Source organism: Hesperophylax consimilis, chromosome 9, assembly GCF_061612785.1.
Source record: "Hesperophylax consimilis isolate HC1 chromosome 9, BYU_Hcon_1.0, whole genome shotgun sequence".
Taxonomy (NCBI): Eukaryota; Metazoa; Arthropoda; class Insecta; order Trichoptera; family Limnephilidae; genus Hesperophylax; species Hesperophylax consimilis.
The window spans coordinates 34,640,124-34,663,750 of record NC_142844.1 but is presented as its reverse complement, the minus strand read 5'-3'; the positions used below and the strand labels follow the sequence as shown (position 1 = coordinate 34,663,750).

At 33.5% G+C, this 23,627-nt stretch overlaps 1 protein-coding gene across 1 annotated transcript in view; it reads left to right on the top strand.

Annotated features, from left to right (window-relative positions):
* Window positions 1-23,627, top strand: part of LOC149421265 (uncharacterized) — a 135,617-nt gene that overhangs the window by 87,270 nt on the left and 24,720 nt on the right. Inside the window, exon 4 of the mRNA XM_089635450.1 lies at window positions 402-535. Coding sequence (XP_089491576.1) covers window positions 402-535 — 134 coding nt within the window. The remainder of the gene's footprint in view (window positions 1-401; window positions 536-23,627) is intronic.

Sequence of the window (23,627 nt, the reverse complement as noted above, 5' to 3'; positions counted from 1 at the left end):
TAATTTTAGACATTTGTTAAAATAATACGTCGTTAAAACGTTTTAAAACCTTCGTGAATCCAAAACGAAATATCGATATAATGTTTTCAAAAGATAATATTTAGTAGTTTTATTAATTAGATATACGATTTTTTTGCAAGCACAGAAAGTAAAAATATAAAAAAAATAATGTTAAAAAAGTTTTGGTTCTTACTAATTCTGTAAATGGGTTTCAACCTAATCGTAATGTGGAATGCATTCAATTCAATTGGTAAAATAAATTCAAGTTAAATCAAAAAATAAAAACATACAATTTATTAGATATTATGCATTACTTATTTAAAATGTTATTTGAATAAAATTGCAAATTACTTATTCCGCTAGAACCCAATTTTTTAAACACTAAGTATTTTCTCTTTCAGACGTTCCGGCGCATAGACCAGTCATCACAGGCGTGAAGCCGCGGTATCGCGCCGGTTCCCTATTAAGAGGAAACTGCACCTGCAAGCACTCCCGACCTGCGGCCAACCTCACGTGGTACATCAACGGGCATCAGGTGAAAATTATCATATTTTTTAAAACTATTATATACCAAATATATATACCAAAGATACCAACCTAACATAACCTAACACTTACCCAGAGCCGGACCTGTGCAGGCAAAATTGCAGAAGTCTGGTCCGGGCGCCGACTTTCCAACGCGCTAAGGAACCAAGATGGTGATAATTCCAGTCCCTTAGTATGTGCATTTGTGCATTGCACTGCTTGTCTTTAGTCTTCTCATAATCTAAAAGGACATCCGAGCCCCATGTCATCGATATACGAGGGTAACGCATTACCCGCCATTGGGAATACGAGCTTTCAGTACAAATGTCCTACGCGAACGCAAACAAGGCGTGCATATTCCAATATGCACAAAACTTATAGATACTTAGAGATAGGATGGTATCTAGACAGCTTGGCCCGCCAAAAGGTTGACAAATGACGCTCCTAAAGACATCTCTGATAAATTTAAAAACTGTGGAAGTTTCTAGTTCACAAGAAAATGTAAATCTAGCATCTCCTTTTTAGGATTTCTTTCTGTTTTGGTATCGTGAATATTGCAATTCTTCATTCAAAATAATAAATAAAAATATTACTGAAAAGAAGACGCGTAGACAGCATAGTTCATCTAAGTCCTCTAGGCCATAAGCTCATTGTGATATTCCCCACACATCGATACTATATTCCCCTGATAGTAACCCAGTACTAAATTCACCGTAATAAAAGTGTCATTGGGTACTCGGCTATGTCTCGTAGATCCACAACGTAAGTTCATAGGTTCTTAGGTTTCCAAGCTTTCTTCCCATCAAGGCGGGAACCTGATATCATAGGTGAACTGTAGTTTCTTATTTCTAATCACATTTCGTTCAGCTTTTGATACTTTCCTTTCCCAGCATGCTCCTCAGCTCTTATGATGTGAGAGTGTCCTGTTAGTAATCTCACCAGCTCCACCAGTAAGTTTCAATGCATATTGAGTAGTGGCCCGGGTCCGTTTGTGGTTTGGTTGATGGGTTACTAAACAGTGGTTTTGTTTAGCGTGATGGCATATTCTACAAGTTTGCCTTTTAGAATGAAATGTTGCGTGCATCTAAATAAAGTTTTAGGTACTAATTTGTTATTTATGAGTATCAATATTTTTAAAAAGAGCCTACTTACCTTTTTAACGCAAAGCAGCGTAAAGAGACTCAACTGCTCTCGATCATCTGGAGCCACTGAGACTATTGCATCCTCAATTAGGTTATGTTGTGAGGCTGAAAGTAGTGGTGGAGGGAAATAGGAAAGATGAAGATGGGGAAGTATCTGGCTATTCAGATCTGGTCACCAAACACGGCCAAAGCTATTTCAAGCAATATTTCAATTCTGAATGGTGGTCTTACATATATTGGATACTGAGAGTCTTCCACTCTAGATGCAAATATATTATTTTATATGAGTAAATTGTGAAATAACAATAATCGGAAAAAATGTATTTGCGCCTTACCCCTTGACCACGGAGGCCATTTACCTTCTCCTAGTTCTAATTTATCTGCGTAAAAAAGCCTAGCTAGAAGAATGCCGATGCTTCATTTTGAATATTTTTTTGTGAGAAGTTTTATTGCGTATGTAAGTTGCGGTATTTTTTTTGTTGTTAAAAAAATTGAGATTAATAATTTTTTCGTTTCGTGTCCGGAAAATCGTAGTAGATATAAGCTGTAAGCAGTTGAAAATCATTAAAATTTTCTTTTTTTTGGCAACTAAAGGGTATAAGAACTTTGTTAGCCGGGTTTTTGGTTTGAATTATTTTAAAATACATTGAACAGCCGATATTCATCACTTTGCGACCGGTTTTTTCTTCAAATCTTACCTGAAAAATCAACAATAATAATAATAAATATAATTATAATCAATATCGGACTCGATTTACTTGAAAACCGAAGCAATATTCAAAAATGTTATACCACAGTATCGACTCCAAATGCGATGTAAATTCACCAGTTTCCCGCTAGTAATACGAGTTTCCGGACACCGCGTATAATATTGATAGACGTGAAGTCTTGAAAGAAGTCTTTAAAGATAAATATTTGGAAGTAATACTGAACTCTTAACTGACTTTTATCCAAAACACAAAACAATTTTTCTTTTTAAATTACAAAAAATGTCACTATTCGGAAGAATAAAAAGATTTTTGACCATAGTTTTCGGTAAAAACATATATAACGCAATCATTGCACAACACATGCATAATAATCATGTCTGTAGGAGCGTTATATTCTCAGCCAACCATGGATTTATGAAACAAATGAAAATATTGACGAAAGTCAAGGAAAAGTTGAAGGTGTTAAATGTCTTGTCATTTATAAGTTATTTACTTCAATACGTTATTTTTAATCTAAAAAATAATTAATGGCCATACATCAACTAACTTTCTGAGAAAAATTGAAAACCTGCAGCACAAACGCACACATGAGACGAGGAAAAGAAATCAATTGACTCATCTTTAGACAAAAACCCAGTGTCAAGAGTGGTTGTTGCATATAAAGATAATTGTCGAATTAATAACAATAGGAAATTAAATTAGAAGAAAATATTACTAACATATTCAAATTTAAATTACGAAGAAATGTGATATTTATTCAAAAAACCGGTAAACTTAGGACGGGTTGTTTCAGAGAATTTGAACAATCCTTAAATATTTAAAGCTAATTTTCAAGTTTGGTGAATGTTTTTGTTCTGTTATTATTTCAGGTATGTCAAGTAAATGGCCTATGATGATATAATAACACAACTTATATAAAACATTCACAGAACTCGCATATGAACGTTGAAATTTGATGAATTGTTCAAATTCTATGAAACAACCCATCCAAACTATCTAACTATCACGCCGCCACTCCGCAGGGGTAGATAAAGAGGTAGGACCACCAAAAAACTCTGTTTTGAGACACACTCCTTGCCTCCATCACATTCATACATCGTCTCATACTGTAACAGTTATATTTGCCACGCTTGCACGAAAGAACTGTTAATGAATTTCAGCTGACTGATAACACGGACACTAGGCTGGTTGGGCCTCTCTGGTGGTGTTTAAATTAAAGGAAGAAGATTGGAACGCGGGGGAGATGGTTTTCGTCCAGCTACAGGGTGCTCAGTACCGAGCGTGCAAGCGGCTGGACTGGACATTCTGAATTCTCTGGGCGAGTGATCTCTAACGAAATAGCTGCGCTAGTTAGTTTAACCTTTTACTGGACACTGTATTCCTAAATTACTTATTATTTTTTTAGATATTAACATATCTACATGGCGCCCTACACTTTATCTCAGGTTTGTGAACTCATATTGTTACATCTTAAATTCTTTGTCGCCCAGAGCCTCCTTATCGAACCTGGCACATGATCTTGATTTATTAAAATCATTAATTAAAATTATAGAGTCTCATATTCTAATTCCTAATGAATAAATATTTGTTAACTTTAACATACTTTTATTATTTTAACAATGAAAACTTTTCTTATAGAAATCCTACTTAAATACAATGGCGTCTAGCGTGTGTTGTATTTTAATTTTGTTTCAATGTGTTGATTTAATTAATTAAAACAGCGCTCATGCCGCATATATTTGCTAATTAAAAATCTAATTATTAGTATGGCGCACCATCGCGTCTTTTATTATTAGTTAACCTCTTTTAATTTTTACAATGACACCAACGTGTCATTTGCTATTAGTAAAATTCATCTTTTTACAGTACATTCTCTTCTATTATTCTGACGCTTGACATGCCCCGAATCAAGTATCTGATTCACTTGTGATTTTTCGGGCGTCCCCGACTTCTGCTAACATAATTTCAAAATACATATTGTAATCCGGTTTTAAAAGAGTATGCGGATTATTTCAAGTATTTTCATAAAATACTTGACATAGCAGATTTCAATTAATTGCATGTATTTCCACAGTGGAAGATGCCACTTCAGGGTCGAGATCATTATGTAAAGATTTCAGACACAAAATGGATTTGTTTTTACCAGATTTGAAATTCCATGTAATTCTCAACCTTCGTCTAATCTCCAACCCCCTCAATGCTTCTTGAACTTCATAACTTGCCATTAATATTTTTTGGTGACCCCATTTCCAGCATCCCGGCTGCGTATTTACAAAGTTTTTTCCATTTCAGTCACGGTGACGACTGTTAGAAGTAATATATTAGCTTTTGTTTGTTCGACGTCATTTACAAAGCCTAAGCCATTTCTCCTGGCACCGAGCAACGCATAATACATGTTAAAAAGACTTACACAACTTCAAAATGCGTTATTTAGTAGACACACGATATGTTTGTGTTACAATCTAACCGATACAGTCCTGTTCATAGACATATGAATATTAGTAGACCTGCCCTAAGTGATTAAAAGCGTATTATCCCCACTCCCCATACCGGTTCCATTGGAGCCGGCTGTGCTCGCGTATGGCCTCAAGTGAAATTTGAAAACGTGACGTCATCATTCTTGTGCAAACTATGGTCGAGGCATCATCGGTTCATTTTACGAAATAACATGGCAAAATGTTGACTTGTACTATGAAAACTTGTAAAAGTAGATGTGAAAAAGAGAATAAACCCAATTGTCGTATTACATTCCATATATAAGCATTATTTTACTTTATTTTAAGCATATTCACATCGTATAGTATGAATCAGTTGTTACTATCACATCGAGAAACGTCTGGACGCGAAACACAAAGCTGGTTGGTTGCTGGGAAGTAAATTATGAACATTTATAAAAGTGTCTTAACTAAATACTTAAACGAAATATTCGACTCTGAAAATAGAACCGATTTTTTTGCCGAATTTGGACTTCGCAAATTTGTTCATAACGTGGCGAGTAATTTGCGCTCCCATGTAAAAATGTCTATTCATTCAAAAGCCGATTTTACTTTGAAGAAGTAAATGGTGATATTATAATGCGAGATGCCTATTTACTGTCAGATTGATTTATTGACGAATCACAGTCAGCTTCACTCCCTTCGTTCTTCAACAGTTGATTTTACCCCTCGCCATTATCTTCTCGTCTATTAATTCCTATGTCTGTGGTCCTGTTACATTTACTATTGCGCTTTGATTTAATCAGGCGGCTCCCATCGAACAGAACCTATAAATATCTACTTAGAAGTCTCTAAGAATGGCACGGTCGAGTAAACATTTTGATCGGATAAATTCATTCCGCTCACGTTCGGCAATCATTACAAAGCTCTTCACTGAACTTTTGCTCCTCTGGCAGACGAGAACAAGAGAAGGGCTAATAGATCCAGCCCAAGCTCTTGATGACAACCTTCTTTCGGTGTAACGATGTAAAAGGTCATTATCCGACCTTCAAATGAAAGAATCGACGGCATAACCTTTTCTATGTTGTCTTAGATTTTGTTTTGTCTATATATACTAATTTTGTTTACATTAGAATCATTAAAGTGTTTCTTGCTTATGTAATGGTGTATTATAGGGTGTTTCAAATTACTTAAAACCAATAAGAACCACTCTCGGTGTGCACAAATAAATTCAAACGTGCGCTCTTTATTATGATTTTTCTGTTTATATTTCCCATCCTTAAGGTTAAAATTCTGTTGCTATGTCTTACTACAATCTGTGTAACTCTAAGCGCTTTGCTGTTTTAATTTTTTTAGTGATTTTCACAGCGACATATTTATGTTATAAAATTAATTCCTGACGTTTATTACATGTTAGTACCTACATTTTATTCCTTCAAATTGTAATGTTATGAAGACTTTAATAATCAGTAGTCAATAATAAAATTTTCAATATGTCTTGTTTATTAACTGTAAAGAATTTTTTGAGCTTCAGTAGTTTTTAAGACAACAGTTTATACGGAAATATCATCGAATTTCGGAATATTTCCAAGGTATTTTAAATTTGCTCTAAACATGTTTCTTCTTTTTGAATATGTCAAAAAAACAAATACTATTTTAAGAAACTATATAAAATTACCTTTCAGATTTTTGTATTTGATGTTTATAATAGATATTTATAAATTGAAATATTTTAATTTAGAAAATAAAAAAAAATTGAAAACACACACACACATGTTCTAACTCCAAAGTCGAAACATTCTAGAGAATTCTAAATTTAGAAAACAATCATTTTATTTAAAGAATCTGCAACACAATTGTCACCTCACTTTTAATCGCGTCCACGCAATAAAAAAAAATTAAAAATTAATAATTAATTCAAAGACAACAAAAATAAGATTTTGAATTCATTGTTAGCGCAATATAAACCTTGATTTCGATGATTTATATTAACTTACATATACATAAACCATTTATGTTATTAAAAACATCACGTTCAGAGAATTCTAATTAATCTCACGTGGTAATAGCTAATTAAAAAATATGTCTTAAATAACCTCGCTTGTTCAAGGCGGGAATTTCACGTGTCAGTCTGCTAAAATGCCATGTCGCCGGTTCTTTTGGAGCCCAGTTAAAGATATTTTGCATTAGTACCAACTAATCTAAATTTTACAGACTTAATACAATATGTAACAATTAACCTGACGGTCTCCGTGGTTGACGGGTAAGACTCTCGACTAGCAAGCAGAAGGTCTTGGGTTAAAAATCCCGGTGGACGCAAATAAATTTTTGTTTTGATTAATTTGTGTTATTTCAAAAATTACTCATTTCAAATAATAAGAGTATATTTGTATACAAAGTGGAAGATACTCTTAGTATCACCTTGGTGTAAGACCACCATTCAGAATTGAAACCTTGGGCCATGTTTGGTGACCAGATCTGACGAGCCAGGTACTTCCCCACCTTCCTCTTCCCTATCTCCTTCCCTTCCTCACTATCTTCATCCTCTTGTTGTGAAGCGATTTTTTTATTTTAACTTATTTTGTTATATATTCGCTAGGCTCACAGACATAGGAATTAATAGACGAGAAGATAATGGCGAGGGGTAAAATCAACTGTTGAAGAACGAAGGGAGTGAAGCGGACTGTGATTCGTCAATAAATCAATCTGACAGTAAATAGGCATCTCGCATTATAATATCACCATTTACTTCTTCAAAGTAAAATCTGCTTTTGAATGAATAGACATTTTTACATGGGAGCGCAAATTACTCGCCACGTTATGAACAAATTTGCGAAGTCCAAATTCGGCAAAAAAATTCGGTTCTATTTTCAGAGTCGAATATTTCGTTTAAGTATTTAGTTAAGACACTTTTATAAATGTTCATAATTTACTTCCCAGCAACCAACCAGCTTTGTGTTTCGCGTCCAGACGTTTCTCGATGTGATAGTAACAACTGATTCATATTATACGATGTGAATATGCTTAAAATAAAGTAAAATAATGCTTATATATGGAATGTAATACGACAATTGGGTTTATTCTCTTTTTCACATCTACTTTTACAAGTTTTCATAGTACAAGTCAACATTTTGCCGTGTTATTTCGTAAAATGAATCGATGATGCCTCGACCATAGTTCGCACAAGAATGATGACGTCACGTTTTCAAATTTCACTTGAGGCCATACGCGAGCACAGCCGGCTCCAATGGAACCGGTATGGGGAGTGGGGATAATACGCTTTTAATCACTTAGGGCAGGTCTACTAATATTCATATGTCTATGGCTAGGCTGTTTTCTTGTGTGATTTTAAAAAGCATTTTGAATTGATTTGTGAAGAATTCAGACTGAGGTCAAGAATTGCAGAGTCTTGCGCTTGTAACTAATAATGGTAGTTTATTATGACACTTCATGTATAAATTATTTGCTTTTTCAAATGCTTATTTGCCCAATTGTGTTTCGTTCAACCAACCTTTGACATAATTAGAGCGTATGTAAAGAATTTTAGAGCGTATGATAAATTATTATTTCTGAAATTCTTTATTTTGAAGGAGTGAATAGGATGAGATTGGTGAATATCGAGTTTAAGGAATAAGGAACTCGAGTCCTTTTGATTATTATTTTATCTCTAATGACTTTTTAACTTAAATACATTTTTTGTAGGTATATATATATTTTTAATGGTACAGTGAGTTTTAATAGTTTTAATTTTCAAAGTTTAAGCTTTTTTCCCTAAAGCGGACCAAATCTGTGGTTTGTCTGTGTGTTATCACCAGTCACAAAAAGCTGACGTTTTATTTTAACAGGTACTATATGTTGTATCTTGACCCTCAAGACGTTTTTATTCATGTAATATTAAATAGCACTATGCAAAATGTCAATATTCCTAACCGCTTTTATTGTATTCTACCAAAGTGCAAAAATATATACACAAACATTTTTCACTAATACTATTAAACCTTTAGTATTTGTAAAAAATATCAAATCAAGTCTACAGTCACCATAAGAATTTGACGTATTATATTACTAGTGTATTATTTATTGTATAAACAGGCAAAAACTATCTGCATTACTATGAAGAAAATGACGTGACGCCATCAAACTAACAAATAAGAAAAATGCACCTTTATCACTTAGGTCAAGTGCTTTTTGATGCGGGGATCGTGTTGATGCAAGTCTACTTGTTTAATTTAGGTGATCTAACAAAAGTTTTTCTCCAAAATTAATCTACCTATAGTAAACATAATTTATTTACACCTTGCTGATTCATCTCCATATTTTCTTTAAATTTAATGATAGTTTCTAGAATTTGTCCATCGTTGTACTTTTTCTTATATTAGAATTATTATAATCAACATATAATACAATCAAATTACCATACAAATATTTTTGTTTTATAATGCCATTCAACTAATTTTGGCACTTATTCTAAAATTTCCTTTATAAAATAATACATCTGTAACAATGGATTAACAGGCGCTTAAACGAAATTTCGATTCCATAAACACTGCGAAACAACAATAATGAAATCTTTTAAATACACACAAATTCAAAATACAAAAAAATAATGAAATATGTGACTGGTGACGTCAGAATTAACAGGTTCAGTCGTGCCAAACAAACAGGGCGTTTAAATGTGATGGTGTTTTATTAATTTAAAATAAAAAAATATTAATTCTACGTTTAATAAAATTAAAATAAAATTTATTTATTCATAATCAACGTAACATTTTTTTTAAAGCCGTAATATCACCCCGAAAAGTAGAGGGTAGCTCATTCCCGAGTGGTAATACTTACACACTGTGCACGATAGTGTGGATATTTTCGAGTAGCGTGTTGTAATTTTGTATGTTCTTTCATTACAAAGTTCAAGAGAGAGCCTTTAATTTTGGACAAAATGCTCAAAATACCTTCTGATAAGTACGTCCGTTAATTTTGTTCTAGTTATTAGGAGATAAACAAAGAGGAAAGTGGATGCTTTGAGGAGAGACGATCGAACTAAAATGTATTCCGCATATCAAGACGTTATCGGAATTTTTTTGTTCAAATATGTATTATTCCTACATTTTTTTATCCTGGTTTGCTTTCAAGGTCACTGTATACATTACCTAATTGCCTCAGATCGGCATCGACCTAATCCATTTACCAATTAAATTTCACTCAAAACCTTTCGATTCATGCAAAATGATGAATCGTTTGGTCAAAATTGATTTATCTGATAAGCCTTCGCCTAATCAGGTTGATGCCTAAAAAATGAAAAGGTCAATAAAACCAAAACTCCGGCACGGTTTTTCCATTTGGAAACCAATTTCTGATCGTTAACGTTTACAATATAATATACGTAAATACGGTGGAATGAGTAGGATCACAATGCCTTTCTCACATCCCCAAATAAATAACTTTGTAATTTTGGCATTATATCCACCTAATGAAAAATACAATTTTAAGCGAATAGCTGGATAACGTCTAGTAGCTATATTTGTGAAAGGATGGGTTTAACTAGATACAAGCGTGGGAACATGTTTTCCATTTGAGAGTGTTCTTCGAAACATTCAATTCCCTTACAATATTCTCAATTTAAAAAAGTCGATCAATATTTTTTCGCTTAGGAATGTCGTTTTTTTATCAGATAGCAAACACCAACCGAAGATTTTACATTTTCCAGTAAATAATTATTTGCCTTCGAAATGATTTCTTCCCCTCGCCTAAGGCGCATCACCCCATTTAATAGATTTTTCTCAGGAGTTTTGAAAACGTGCAGGTCGCTTGAAATTCCGAGTCCTAAAAATGTAAGAACACGTTTTCGACAATAATACATAGGCTAACAATAAATTCAACATTCAACGTCTCATCGATAGTTAAGAGTTACGGTTATGAGTGTTTTTCCTTGATCCTCGTTTTTTGGAAAATTTTGAATTATTTTTTGCGTCATTGAATCTGAGCCATCAATTTGATTGAACGTCAGAAAGAAAGCAAAATCTCAATTCCATCGTATTGATTAGCGATTTCAAGTTTTTCAATATCTTTCACCTATACAGATCTTTCAAATTACAATTTAATCAAGATTTGGAGTAGCTTGATCTTTTACGATACCAGCAGAAGGTAATTTAAAATCTAATTCAATGTTATGGAAATCGGAAGTTGTACTCCGAATAAGCCATTTTGTGCTGTATATTATGCTGTTGATAAACAACTCAGAAGATTAATAAATTGGAAATGAAAAAAAAATGTTTTGTAAGATATCTGTTTAGAACAAATTTAATATTTTGATCATGAAGGCAAGGTTTTATTTGTAGAAGGGTACCTACAACATACCAATAGACGATTTTGACATTTTCACAGTACAAAGGAAAAAAATTGGCGTCATTAAATTTTGCACAGTTTTCTGTCTGGAATGTGTCACCGTAAAAATGATCAGCCCACAATCTTACACACTATGTGATATGGGGCTTTGAAATATTCTTTTAACACACTAATCAAGATGCCATTTTATAAAAATTGTAGGCTGGCATAAGCATCTTAACTGTTGGTAGCCCGTGGAAACCTAATTTTGAGTATGCTGTGAAACTCAAGGGAGTGGTGGGTGAGAGGAAATAGAGAACGCAACGTTGAAGAAATACACGTGATACGCACTCCGTCCCGTTCCAGCGTCACCGTACTAACGAGACTGCGTGTGTATTACGTGATCGGTTGCGACGAATGTCAGTGTGATACATTGCGACGAGCGTTAGCGTGATCGGTTGCAACGAGTGTCAGCGGGATTGGTTGCGACGAGTGTCAGTGTGATCCGTTGCTACGAGTGTCAGTGTAATACATTGCAATGAGTGTCAGCGTGATCGGGTGCGACGAGTGTCAGAGTGATCCGTTACGACGATTGCCCGTGTGATTGGTTGCGACGAGTGTCAGCGAGATTGGTTGCGACGAGTGTCAGTGTGATCCGTGGCGACGTGTGATAAATAGATAGAACCAATTAAGTTCGTTAGTAATTTTATAATTTAATTGTAAAAATATTTGGATATTTTTGTAAATCAAGCAGGGTATATTCGAGTAGGTATGACTCGATTTATGGAACAGAGCTTTCCGTGTTTGCCAATACTAAAATTTTACAGGATGGAATAAATCAGAGCATAAAAACTTTCTCATTTTTCAGGACCGAAAGAAAAACATCTGCGTTTATTCGGAATGAGTTCTATTGGGGAACTGAAAGTGACAAATGATATGGAATACTTGTATAAATACTTGGATGGGTAGTTTTTTTAACGAAATTATAATAATGTACAAAATTTAAAATCACCAGTGAATGAAAAACGTTTGGTTGATTTCTCATTGAAAGTAGATCGTTCTCATATCGACGTTTCTTTTGATTGTTTAAAGGCTTTGAGATCGTCACTCAATAATAACCAACATGGATTTATGAGGGGGAAATCTACAACCACTAACTTAACGGCATTCACCGAATTCTTACAAGATAATATGGATCAGCGTATACAGGTAGATGCAATATATACAGATTATAGTAAAGCTTTTGATTTAGTTATTCATGATATCTTGCTGAGAAAACTTTTACAAATCGGTGTACACGGAGATCTCCTCAGATGGCTCTCGTCCTATATTGCAAACCGTAGCCAAGCAGTAGTCGTCGGTGGCTATAAATCGAACTGGGAAACCGTGCCGTCGGGAGTACCCCAGGGGTCATTATTGGGACCATTACTCTTTAATATATATATTAATGACATTGGGAAATGTTTTCACCACTCCAGAACTTTATTATACGCAGATGACATGAAAATATTCTCCCCTGTCACGTGTATCAATGAGTGTACCCGCGTGCAAGAAGATCTAAATCGCCTAAATATTTATTGTGCAGAACACAACCTGCAAATAAATGTAAAAAAATGTGGCGCCATCAGCTTCACCCGAAATAAAAATCCCATTTCTTTTAATTACTCCCTTAACGGCACAATACTGAGCAAAATGACAGAGGCTAAGGATCTGGGAGTAGTGTTAGATCCGAAATTACTTTTTGAGCGCCATATCGAATCCATGGTTGCAAAAGCTTCCAAGGTACTTGGCTTTGTACTCAGAACCTGCAAAAATTTTAAAAAAGTAAATACCATGAAAATGCTGTACTTTGCTTATGTACGCAGTTCTCTGGAGTACGCCTCTCAAGTATGGAATCCCATGTATAAGTCACACATAGAAAGGATTGAGAAAGTGCAATATCGTTTTCTACGATACCTTGATTTTTGGGCCTATCGTCCTCATCTGAGTCACGAGGAGTCAGCAGCGTTTTTCAGGATTTCGTCACTGGAAAGTCGTAGAAACTCCGCAGACGTACTATTTTTACAAAAAATTGCCACCTCTGTGATAGATTGCCCGGAATTACTTGAAAGAATTCAATTAAGAGTACCCATCAGACAAACCAGACAAAATCACACATTAAACATCCCTCAATGTAACACGAACTCAAAACAAAATGCTTTTATTCACCGTGCTTCATACAATTTTAATACTTCATACAGTGAATTAGACTTATTTAACTCAGCACCCCACAATTTCAAACCTAAAATCAATAAATAATTATATGATCATTTTTATTTTTTATTACGTACATGCTACACATTACACAGACTAGATCCATCCCATACCCCTTCCTTCCCCATCCCATCCCTATAGGCTAATGTAACTTTTTTTATTACATAAATATTATATATTCACTAAATTATTAAAATACTTAAGTGAAAACCTATTATTGGTTAAATAATTAACACTTAATACACCATACTTTGTAATTATTATAACTGTTGGTTTTCCAAATAAAATAAAATAAAATAAAGGCATTTGACGTAGGTACTACGAATAATTTGACTTGTGTTAGGGCAACTTAAACCTGCAGAACAATTGCCACAAAACAATTCAATGGATCTGCACTCGTAAAAGTCACGTAAGATTCTAAGTTAAGAGACACGGTGTTTATATCACCTATTCCATCAATTTTTCAATCAGTAATTTTGTATGATATACTATGAAAAATATATTTTGAAAGAAAAAGCATTCAAAGTCAAATAAATGAACTTTGCCAAAATAGTACGAAAGTCAGATACTCTACACATCTCATCGCAATTCATTTTTTATGATGTACAGAAAATTAAATCGTTATGATATGAACACAAAATTAAATTTTATGATATGTTCTTAAAATTCATAAATATTTAGAATGTACTTACAGTCACGTAGCCCATATTTGATGTGCAACGACGATAATATATTACGTTTGTTGCTTTTTATGGTGAGATCGGCCAAGATGTTAGACTTATCTAGTGCAATATCGCAAATTTCAACCATTCTCCGCACATTTTATATTATTTTCAATAGTTTTTTTTCTCTATTTTTAGGTGCATCTATTTGAATTCCACTTTATTTTTCGTCAATAAATGAATGCAAGTATTGAAAGCGGAAATTAAGCCATCGATAACCGATCCAGCTGACACTTGGCATAAAGACTCCATGACAATGCATTCTATCAAACATGGTAATTATTCAAACACACGTGGATTTATATGCATTTCTCTGAAATTGGATGACATTACAGCAGTTAATGTACGAAATAAAAATAGATCCTACCCAATCAGGATTCACCTCAGTTATTAGCGGGTTAGCTCCAGTCCCTGGGGAGGAAGTATTAATCATCAGTAAAATCAAAAAAAAAAAATTAAGTACATTTATTTTTATTTTTCGGAATAACTTTATTGAGTAAAACCTCAAAATGTAATATTTAATTATTGAAGACAATATTAGCTATTTCTAAACGAAAATCTGAAACAGATAAATCAGAAAAGGATACGGTCACATCTAGGACTCGAACCCAGGACCCTTGTCTTTCCAGGACACCGCTCTACCTACTGAGCTAATGAGACCCAACCCACCCCCATGGTCACTTTTAATTGTATCATACTTCGAATAAGAACTACCAACATTGTCTTCATTTTTTCACCGCACATTTTTATTGGCAACTATCTTTATGTATGATCGCAAGATTCAACCCGAACTAAATGCAATCTAGACAGCGTTTTTTTAGATAAACCTATCTTGTTTAGATTTTACTCAATAAAGTTATTCCGAAAAATAAATATTCATTCTAGACTTGCAGAAAAGTCAATAGATGTCGCACATTAAAAATAAAAAATATATAAAACTCTGATTTTTATGGGTTGTTTTTTTATTTATTCTAGAAATTATTTTGTTGCTTCATAATTTATTGATAGTATTTCCCATATCTTTTATCAAACCTATTTAATATCACATGAACTAACTAAATATAATATTCATTTTAACAACACCGCGAATTATGGTCTAAAAAGGAGCTACCCATTTAGACATAATATTTATTTATTTATTTGTAAGAAACAAACAGCTTTTACATAATATACAATGATAGATATAAATAAACAAGTTAACTGAAGTCAAGCCACAGAAGTTTCTTATGCTAAAGTTCATTGGAAATGAAGTTTTAATATCTTAAAATTTATTTGGTGTTAAAGAAAGGGGAGAGGAAGAGGAAAATAGGAAGAGGATAGGAGATGCTCCCGATACATTCCATAATCTAATATTAATAATCGATCGTACGCATTACTTCATATCGATATTTCATTATGTTATTACCAAAAATGTCAATGCTGTAAAATTTTGTATTATATTGTGCACATATACGAGGAATTGGGGAATTATTTCGAATGTTTGTTCTACACGAGGGTAGATAAAATAAATCCGATTGTCGGGTTGATCTAGACGGAATATGAAGATTTATTAAATTGGTAAGTTCTGGTGAGTCCAGAACATTATTTAGGATTTTAAACAATAGGATTTGATCAAAAATTAGACGTCGTGTTTGGAGGGAGTTAAAATTATGAAATTTAATGGATTCGGTATAATTTGAGAAGGGTAAGTTTAGTTTATAATTCATGTGATTTAAATTTTTTTTTTGAATTCTTCTATTCTTTCGATATGAGCTTGGTATGAAGGAGTCCAGATCGGTGTACAGTGTTCCAGGTGCGGGCGAATATATGAGGTGTAAAGGGAATATAGAGTTTTTTTTATTTATTTTTCGTAATAACTTTATTGAATAAAACCTCAAATTGTAATATTTAATTATTGAAAACAATATTAGCGATTTCTAAACAAAAATCTGAAACAGAAAAATCAGAAAAGGATACGGTCACATCTAGGACTCGAACCCAGGACCCTTGTCTTTCCGGTCTTTCCTTGTCCTGGGTTCGAGTTCTAGATGTGACCGAATCCTTTTCTGATTTTTCTGTTTCAGATTTTCGTTTAGAAATCGGTAATATTGTCTTCAATAATAGAATAGATACTGTTTATGTTGTGGAAGGGTTTTGTTATGCGAATTATAAATCCCAGCATTTTATTGGCTTTGTTAATGATGTGATCAGTGTGTTGGATAAAGTTTAATTTAACATCCAGTATTAGTATATTATTTTCATTCCCTTCTGAAATCAGTAAACGTATAAATGAGAGTGACTGTAACTCATTGAGAAGCGTTCTCATAGAGAGAAACATAAAAAAGAAAAAAATTTTACAGTGTTGGGGTCAAAATTTTTTGAAAATATTTAAATACACATTCAACTAACAGTTACACATGATGGAAAATAAGAAAAATAAATTCAGTTGTCAAAATTTAGTTAAAATGATTGCTTTTAATAAAAATAAAAGATAGCAATAAAATGCTTCATCATTCAAAGTAACTACCTACATCGGAAAAATAATTATAAAAATTAGCTTATAAACATTTAAAGTATAGTACCTATCGTTGTTAAAGTATATATATATATATATATATAATAAAAGTGAAACTAGGCAAAATTTTTGGTAGAGAAGTAAAGTTTATTTTTTGCGAACTTAGGGGCCTTCTCAGATACATTCATAATGGATATTTTTACATAATATACCTACTTATTTAGTTTAGTTATTCACATCAATATAGATGTAGGTATGTAGATATTTCTTTATTACCTAGGGCAACAAAATATATTGATTTTTGAAAATCAGAATTAGCAATTTCGTAGACACTTTTATTGAAAAAAATTATGGTATTGTTTATTTATTTATTGGTAAAGGTAAGAGACAAACAGCTTATACATAAAATATATCTATAAATATATACATGTTAAATACAGTCAAGCCAAAAAATGTTTGGGGTAGATATTTCTCTTTATGGAAAAGATCCTCAATTGGTAAAATACGTTGGTTTTTTCTGATTAGGACATTTTTAATACTGAAAACAATATTTATGCCTACATACATTTTTTCAGGTTATTTCGAGGAAATCTTATACAAAACTACTTAACCCTCAAATGGAGATTTACATCAAAATTTTGAAAAACAATCACTTTCATTACAAGCTTCATGATGTTCGCTGTTATCGTCTCCTGTAAAGTTTTTGGTCTGTGGCTTGAGGCTTTTTACCTATTTGCAGTCGATAATATTTGTACAAGATATATTTTGTATATGGTCGCTTACGAACGAACGTTTTAAAGTATATCTCACCATATTTATATAACTTCATAATATAATCGAAATAAATGATTTCCAAATGATATGCCAGGGATTACATTAAAGTTACACTACATGGAAAATATAACGATAATATCACACAAATACTAGTATTGGTAAAAAGAGAATTTATTTCAATATTTGGTTAGCGGAGTGAATGTCACTCAAAACTTGATTTTCTTGCGATATAAATGAAGATTTTTACTGTACACGTAATACACGTCTGTTAATAATAATAAAAACTTGCTTGGTGATATACTCGTAGTTGATGTCAAATATTATAGCCACATTTCATAAAAAATTAAGTTATCATCGATACATACTATTATTATTAAAGGAGTTATGGGAAAGGGCTGCGCGACACTTTTCATATAAGACTTAAATTTGGTTTAGAGAACAAATAACTGGACCAAACTGAAATATTATCTTATTATTCAAAAGGCAAATCAAATATCACGTACAGATATGTGCAACTTTTTTATTTGTGTTAAGTATAAAATGTAGGTCATTAAATAATTTAATTTTGTTTGGTTTTACAGGGATCTTTGGTATTTTTCGTGAGTAATTGAAATTGTTAAACAATAACCCTACCGTACCTATTGTTTTAATATAAGAAAAAATAAAATAAAAAATCGAAAAAATAATTGTTTGGTAGACATTGTAGTTTATTTACAAAAAAATTATTGACGTAAATCGCTCGTTTTTATTTGAATTTACGCTCATTAAAATGCTATTTTCTAATTTTAATTTGTTGTATTTTTTATCTCATCATGTTTGCACAGTATGTATTTTGTCCTTAAATATTAGGCATCCAGGAATAGTCTCACTTTATGATAAATACATTTACGAAAGAATTTAAATAATGAATAAATTTACCTCATACCTATCATAGTAAATAAAAATCCCTTGGAAAAGAATTGAATATTTAGAACGCAAAGACCTTCATATCAATACCTACAACAGTCTTTATTACATCAGAAAGAATCTTAAATCACGAAAGTCTGTTCAGTTGAAATATAGACACAAACAACGGATGGACGGTAAGACGAAGCTAGTTGGGAATTTCGTTGTGTAAACAAAGCTGTGTAGAAAATACAGAAAAGGGATGACGGAACTGGAACACCATAAAAGAATTTTTTGTTTGGGGGTAGATGAACTTGTGCACGAGAGGGGAGAGGTGGAAGACAGTGGCGTAGCGTGATATTTGTATGCTCAGGGCAAACCTGTGAATAAGGTTTTTAAGTAATAATATTTTCTTCCTTGTTTTCTAACTATCCCGCAGCCAAGTGGGGAAGTATGTAGCACCCAAAATTACTATCCTCCTTATATTAGCTTAAATACTTGACGTATCATTTTAGTATTTTACGTATTTCTGCGCAAATACTTAAGTTACCATTAATAATTGGAATTTCTATAGATTTAATGCCCCTAAGACAGAAAAATGCACGGGGTCGTCGGAAGACCCACTTGGTTACAGAAGTTTTGCTAAGCATCTTGGCCTGTCAAAGTTAATATCTTACAAAAGTCGTGACAGCTTTCAACCATTTAGAGCCAGTGGGACTATGGTTTCCCCAATCACGGTTTTTATGTTTTGATTCTGTGAGGAGTATAAAAGGGGTGGATATGCGAAGAGAAAGGTCACTAGATACGGGTAAAGTTTCATTTTGATTCGGAATGCTGATCTTTCACCCAGACAAAATGGCAAAAATTAGTAAAATTGCACTAAATACTCTGATGCATTATATTTAGATGGGACATGAAGGGAAAAAAGTAACTCTCCCAACGCTCTAACTAAAAGTACCGAGCCTGGTCTACGCGCACCGCTTATCGCATTCTTATAGTGGAACAAGTTTCGACAAGATGCAGTATGCAGTATCGCCTCTCACTGTAGCTCTTTGACTAAATAAAAAATAAGAAAACTTCACAATTATTTTCACGAAGAAGTGAAAACACAAGATTATAAAAGCATTAGTTCAAGTGAAAGTAAAACTTACTAGAAGTAAACATCATACCATAATCGTAATAAAATAGATTCTGAATTTTCGATGTCAAGATCCCATGAGTATGTACATTTTACTACATTCAAATAGTGCCAAATAGCAAAGCACAACTAAATGTATTTGTGTTCTCGCGCTATTGCGGCGCTTGGACAATGTTTACGGAAGACTGCATTCACAGTTTCTGAGGTGAGATGCGGCGACAGTTTCCAGGTAAAACTCAATAATTATAGAGTTCAGGCACAATTTAATATGAAAGGATCCTGTAAATAAGGAATGGAAGCGTTTATACGATATGATTCACGATTAACAAACATTACTTCGAGCCAAATCTTCGTTTTTTCATCAATAAAATTCACTGTCACATAAAATAACAAATCTGCAGGCGGGTTTAATATCGAAGCCACGGGAACCATTTATTGAATAACCAACACCTCTGCTATTGGTCACCCCAAGTGGTTCACTACGTTTGGTTATTTAGGATGGGCGCCCGGGTCTATCAGGTGAGGTTTGTTCAGGATGCGCCTGCCCAATAACTGCGTGGCGTGCCAGATCACGAGAGGCTTATTTGAGAAGACCCCTCGACCTCTCTAACTGGTCTTTCAACCCATCGCCTTGCGCCGCAGTGGGAAGGATATATGCAATTGCTCCTGGACACACCTGACTTCTAGATACCTACCCAACCCTCATACTTTTAACCTTCCCCAAACTTCCCCTCCTTCATTCCCTTAAAAAATACCCCCACACATCATCGCGAAAGATGACAAAAGCCCTGAGGGAAATTATTTTCCGCAGGGCCCAATAACATAAAAATATTTAGAAATAAATTTAAAAATAAATATAAAATAGTAATACACCTCAGAAGATCGCCCCTGTCTGAACGGTTGGGCAGCGTCCTGAGGCGGATTAAGGTATGAGCTTTTGGAATGATTTATGTGAGTCTGCGAGATAGCCGAATTATAATATGAAGAAGGAAAACAGATTCCGGTAGCTCTTTCCACATGCAAGCAAGCAGACTTTCGCAAAAACTATTCAGAGAAACAATCCGTTCTCATGAAGCTGGCATCAGTGCTCCGCTTGTTTCCGTGGAGTTAAGCTTACGAGCACTAGTGCACACGGAATTGATGTAGCTAGCTTTTTCAAACAGACTCTAATGATATAACTGTAGAACAAACCCAGTGAACAATTGAATTGCACCTCAGCATTAGAGAAGGAAATCGGTCTAACAACGAATTATCAATCAGATGACAGGCCTCTTTTGTAAGTCGGTTTATAGGGCATTTTGGGGCGCCAGCTAAGAGGTGGCTCCCAAATTCAGTTGTTGGACGTACTTGAAATTTATGCAGAGTTAGTATCTAGTCACTATTAAAGAATATTCTAGCCCTGTACAAGGCGCCCAGTTTCTTCAAAGCTAGATTTACTCGGACTTCTACCGAATCCCGATACTTGAGCACGTTCAAAATACTTAACGGCAAGCATTTCAGTTGTGTAATTGTCTGCATACAAAATGAGTTTTACAATAATAAATCTAGCATTATTTTAATTAACTAACCAATTGGTTATGAATTATTTCAACTCCGTTCTACATAGCAACAAATTTTAGCAGGATTTTCGAAAATATTTTGTTTTTCAGACATCGACGTTATGAACTGAAAATCCGTCAAAAAATAAGTGGAAGTAGGTAAATAATTTTTATAAATAATATTGCATTTTGTTTTTACAACATTTGGCTAAAACCAGAAACCTCTTCATCCATAAAACAAATGCGTGGCCAATTTATGAAATGAAGATCAACATTTTTTTTAAGTACAAAAAAAATGTGCCCTGGAATAGCGTGCATTAAATTTAAGGGATGATTATACAGGGTGGTACGTGGGACACCTTAACTTTTTTCACCAAGTGTGATATAACAGGACGTCTACCCCGTTGCCCCGGTGGTCACACGCCCCTGGATGGGAGAAAGTGGATGGTGGGAAGGGTCGGGAGTTACCCAAACATCGCTCGCCACAGCGGCGCCGGAGAACTCATTCATATGTAGGATCCGGGGACCTTTTTTATAAGACACATTAGAACAATGGAATTAATGTGACCGATAATAAAATATAAGAATTAAATCACTCTTGAATAATACCATATTTTTTCATCCGTATTTGATTTAATACAAAGAGATTTTTCTTCACTTTAAGTCAAAGTAATAATGTTATTCAAAGAAAAATGATACCCTGTGTAGTAAAAAGAATATCACAAAAAAGTATTTATCTTCAATTTTATCAATCTGCAATGATTATGGCATGGTTCCACTAAAACGGGTTCAATTAAAATACTTGTGGAAAATCGCAAGCTGTAGGTAACTTGACATCCCGAGATGAAAATTGATATAATTGTTTCTGCTGTTTCTTTTGTTTAATTATGAAATAAAAACAATTTTAGTTATTTATTTAGTGATAGTATATTGCAAGATAATAACAATACTATTTAAAATATATTATTGCCAGTGAGTTTAAAAAACTAATTTCGGCAAAAACGACATTAATAAAATAAAAGAAACTTATTTTTACGTAAGAAAACGAATTTAAAAGGGAGTTTAGTGAACGATGTACGTAGATTTTAAAACAGAGTAGATAGACTTAATACAGTTAAATAAAAAATATTTCATAAATGCAATAAACTAGAGGAACTAGCGTCATTGATCCCTTCGGCACCGGTGCGTAGTCGGGATACACGCCAAACGCGAGCCCAACATTTGTACACGGTTGATATTTGTCACATGAGAACGGGTCGCTTCTACGATTCGTTCTTAGGTTCAACAGCTCGGCTGTGGAACGAACTGCCGGGCTCTGTGTTTCCTCCCTCCTACAACTTGGGACTCTTCAAGACCCATGTTCACTCCTTCCTCTCCACGAAAAGACCCTCCATACAGCATCCCCAAAGACGACATAGGCCCTGAGGGAAATTATTTTCTTCAGGGCCTCCTGTGTGGAGTTAATATAAAAAAAATTGAAATAAATAATATCATCATTTTGTTGGTAAAATTAGTTCATTTTAATTTGACAGAAATGTCTATCCATAATGCACCGGTCTCTTCTTCTGATTATAGCTGCTTTCTGCGATCATGTTTACAAAACATATTCCTTCCCTGGATTGTAATTTGGATACATTTCGTAAATAGGTATCTCAAATTCAAGCACGTTTGGGCGGGTCCATTATTATGAATTTTTAAATTCCTCCTATTCAGTTTGTTAAATTTTTTATCCCGAATTGGGCGAGTCAATGTAATTGGTATTCATAGTAAAAAAAAAATAACAAGATTTTAAAACTTTTAAAGCACTTGCCGGTAAGATGTCGAGGAAAAAACTGTAGGGCGTTTGTCCATAAAAACACTTTACGTGTTTACATAAATAAATTAAAAAACGCACCTTTTTCCACATTCATAAATCTTTTTATAAATCAGAATAATAATAATGATGATGAAATAAATTATCATATCAACACATTTATCCCTTTCAAATTTGAAAATATGACGCTCATTTGCACAAAAAAAAATACATTGTTTACCACTCGATCGATTTTTGGTATATTATGGCCAGTTTGCCAAAACGTTTAGATCGATCAGTTGTCATAATTTTCCAACTTCATAGAACCTAAGCATATGGGATAAACAGCAATATCTAGGTGAATTCATTGGCTTTAAACTGTAACAAGCAGTTCATAGGTTTTCTGTATTAATTTAGAGGAATGATATAAATGAAATAATATGGTAAATGTATATATATACCACCAATCACTCGAGTAGTGTTGAGTCGCTCAAGTTACAAAATTCTCAAATATAACGTATGAAAATATCGCATTGTTCAGATAGGGTGTAAAATGGCTCCCGACGCGACAACTGCAAAAAATTCGCCATTGTTTCCGCACCAACAATGGCTACCATTGACGGAGCTTTTTAATGGTTGTCATTGGATAGAAAAAGATTAAAAGTAGGCATTTTTTATAATCCCGTTTGAAAGCTTCGTTTTGGTGTGTTAGCTTTGATTTTATTATTTGTACGTTAAATTAATGTTAAATGCTTTATGCAGTCATAAAAAAATGAAAAATGGTTAAGGGGATCTAATAATGAAGGTAAAGGTATTAAACCTTTTTGGGGTATTTTACAAAAAAAATCTTTTATATTGAAAAAAAAGGAGGAACATTAAAATTCAAAATTTTAAGATA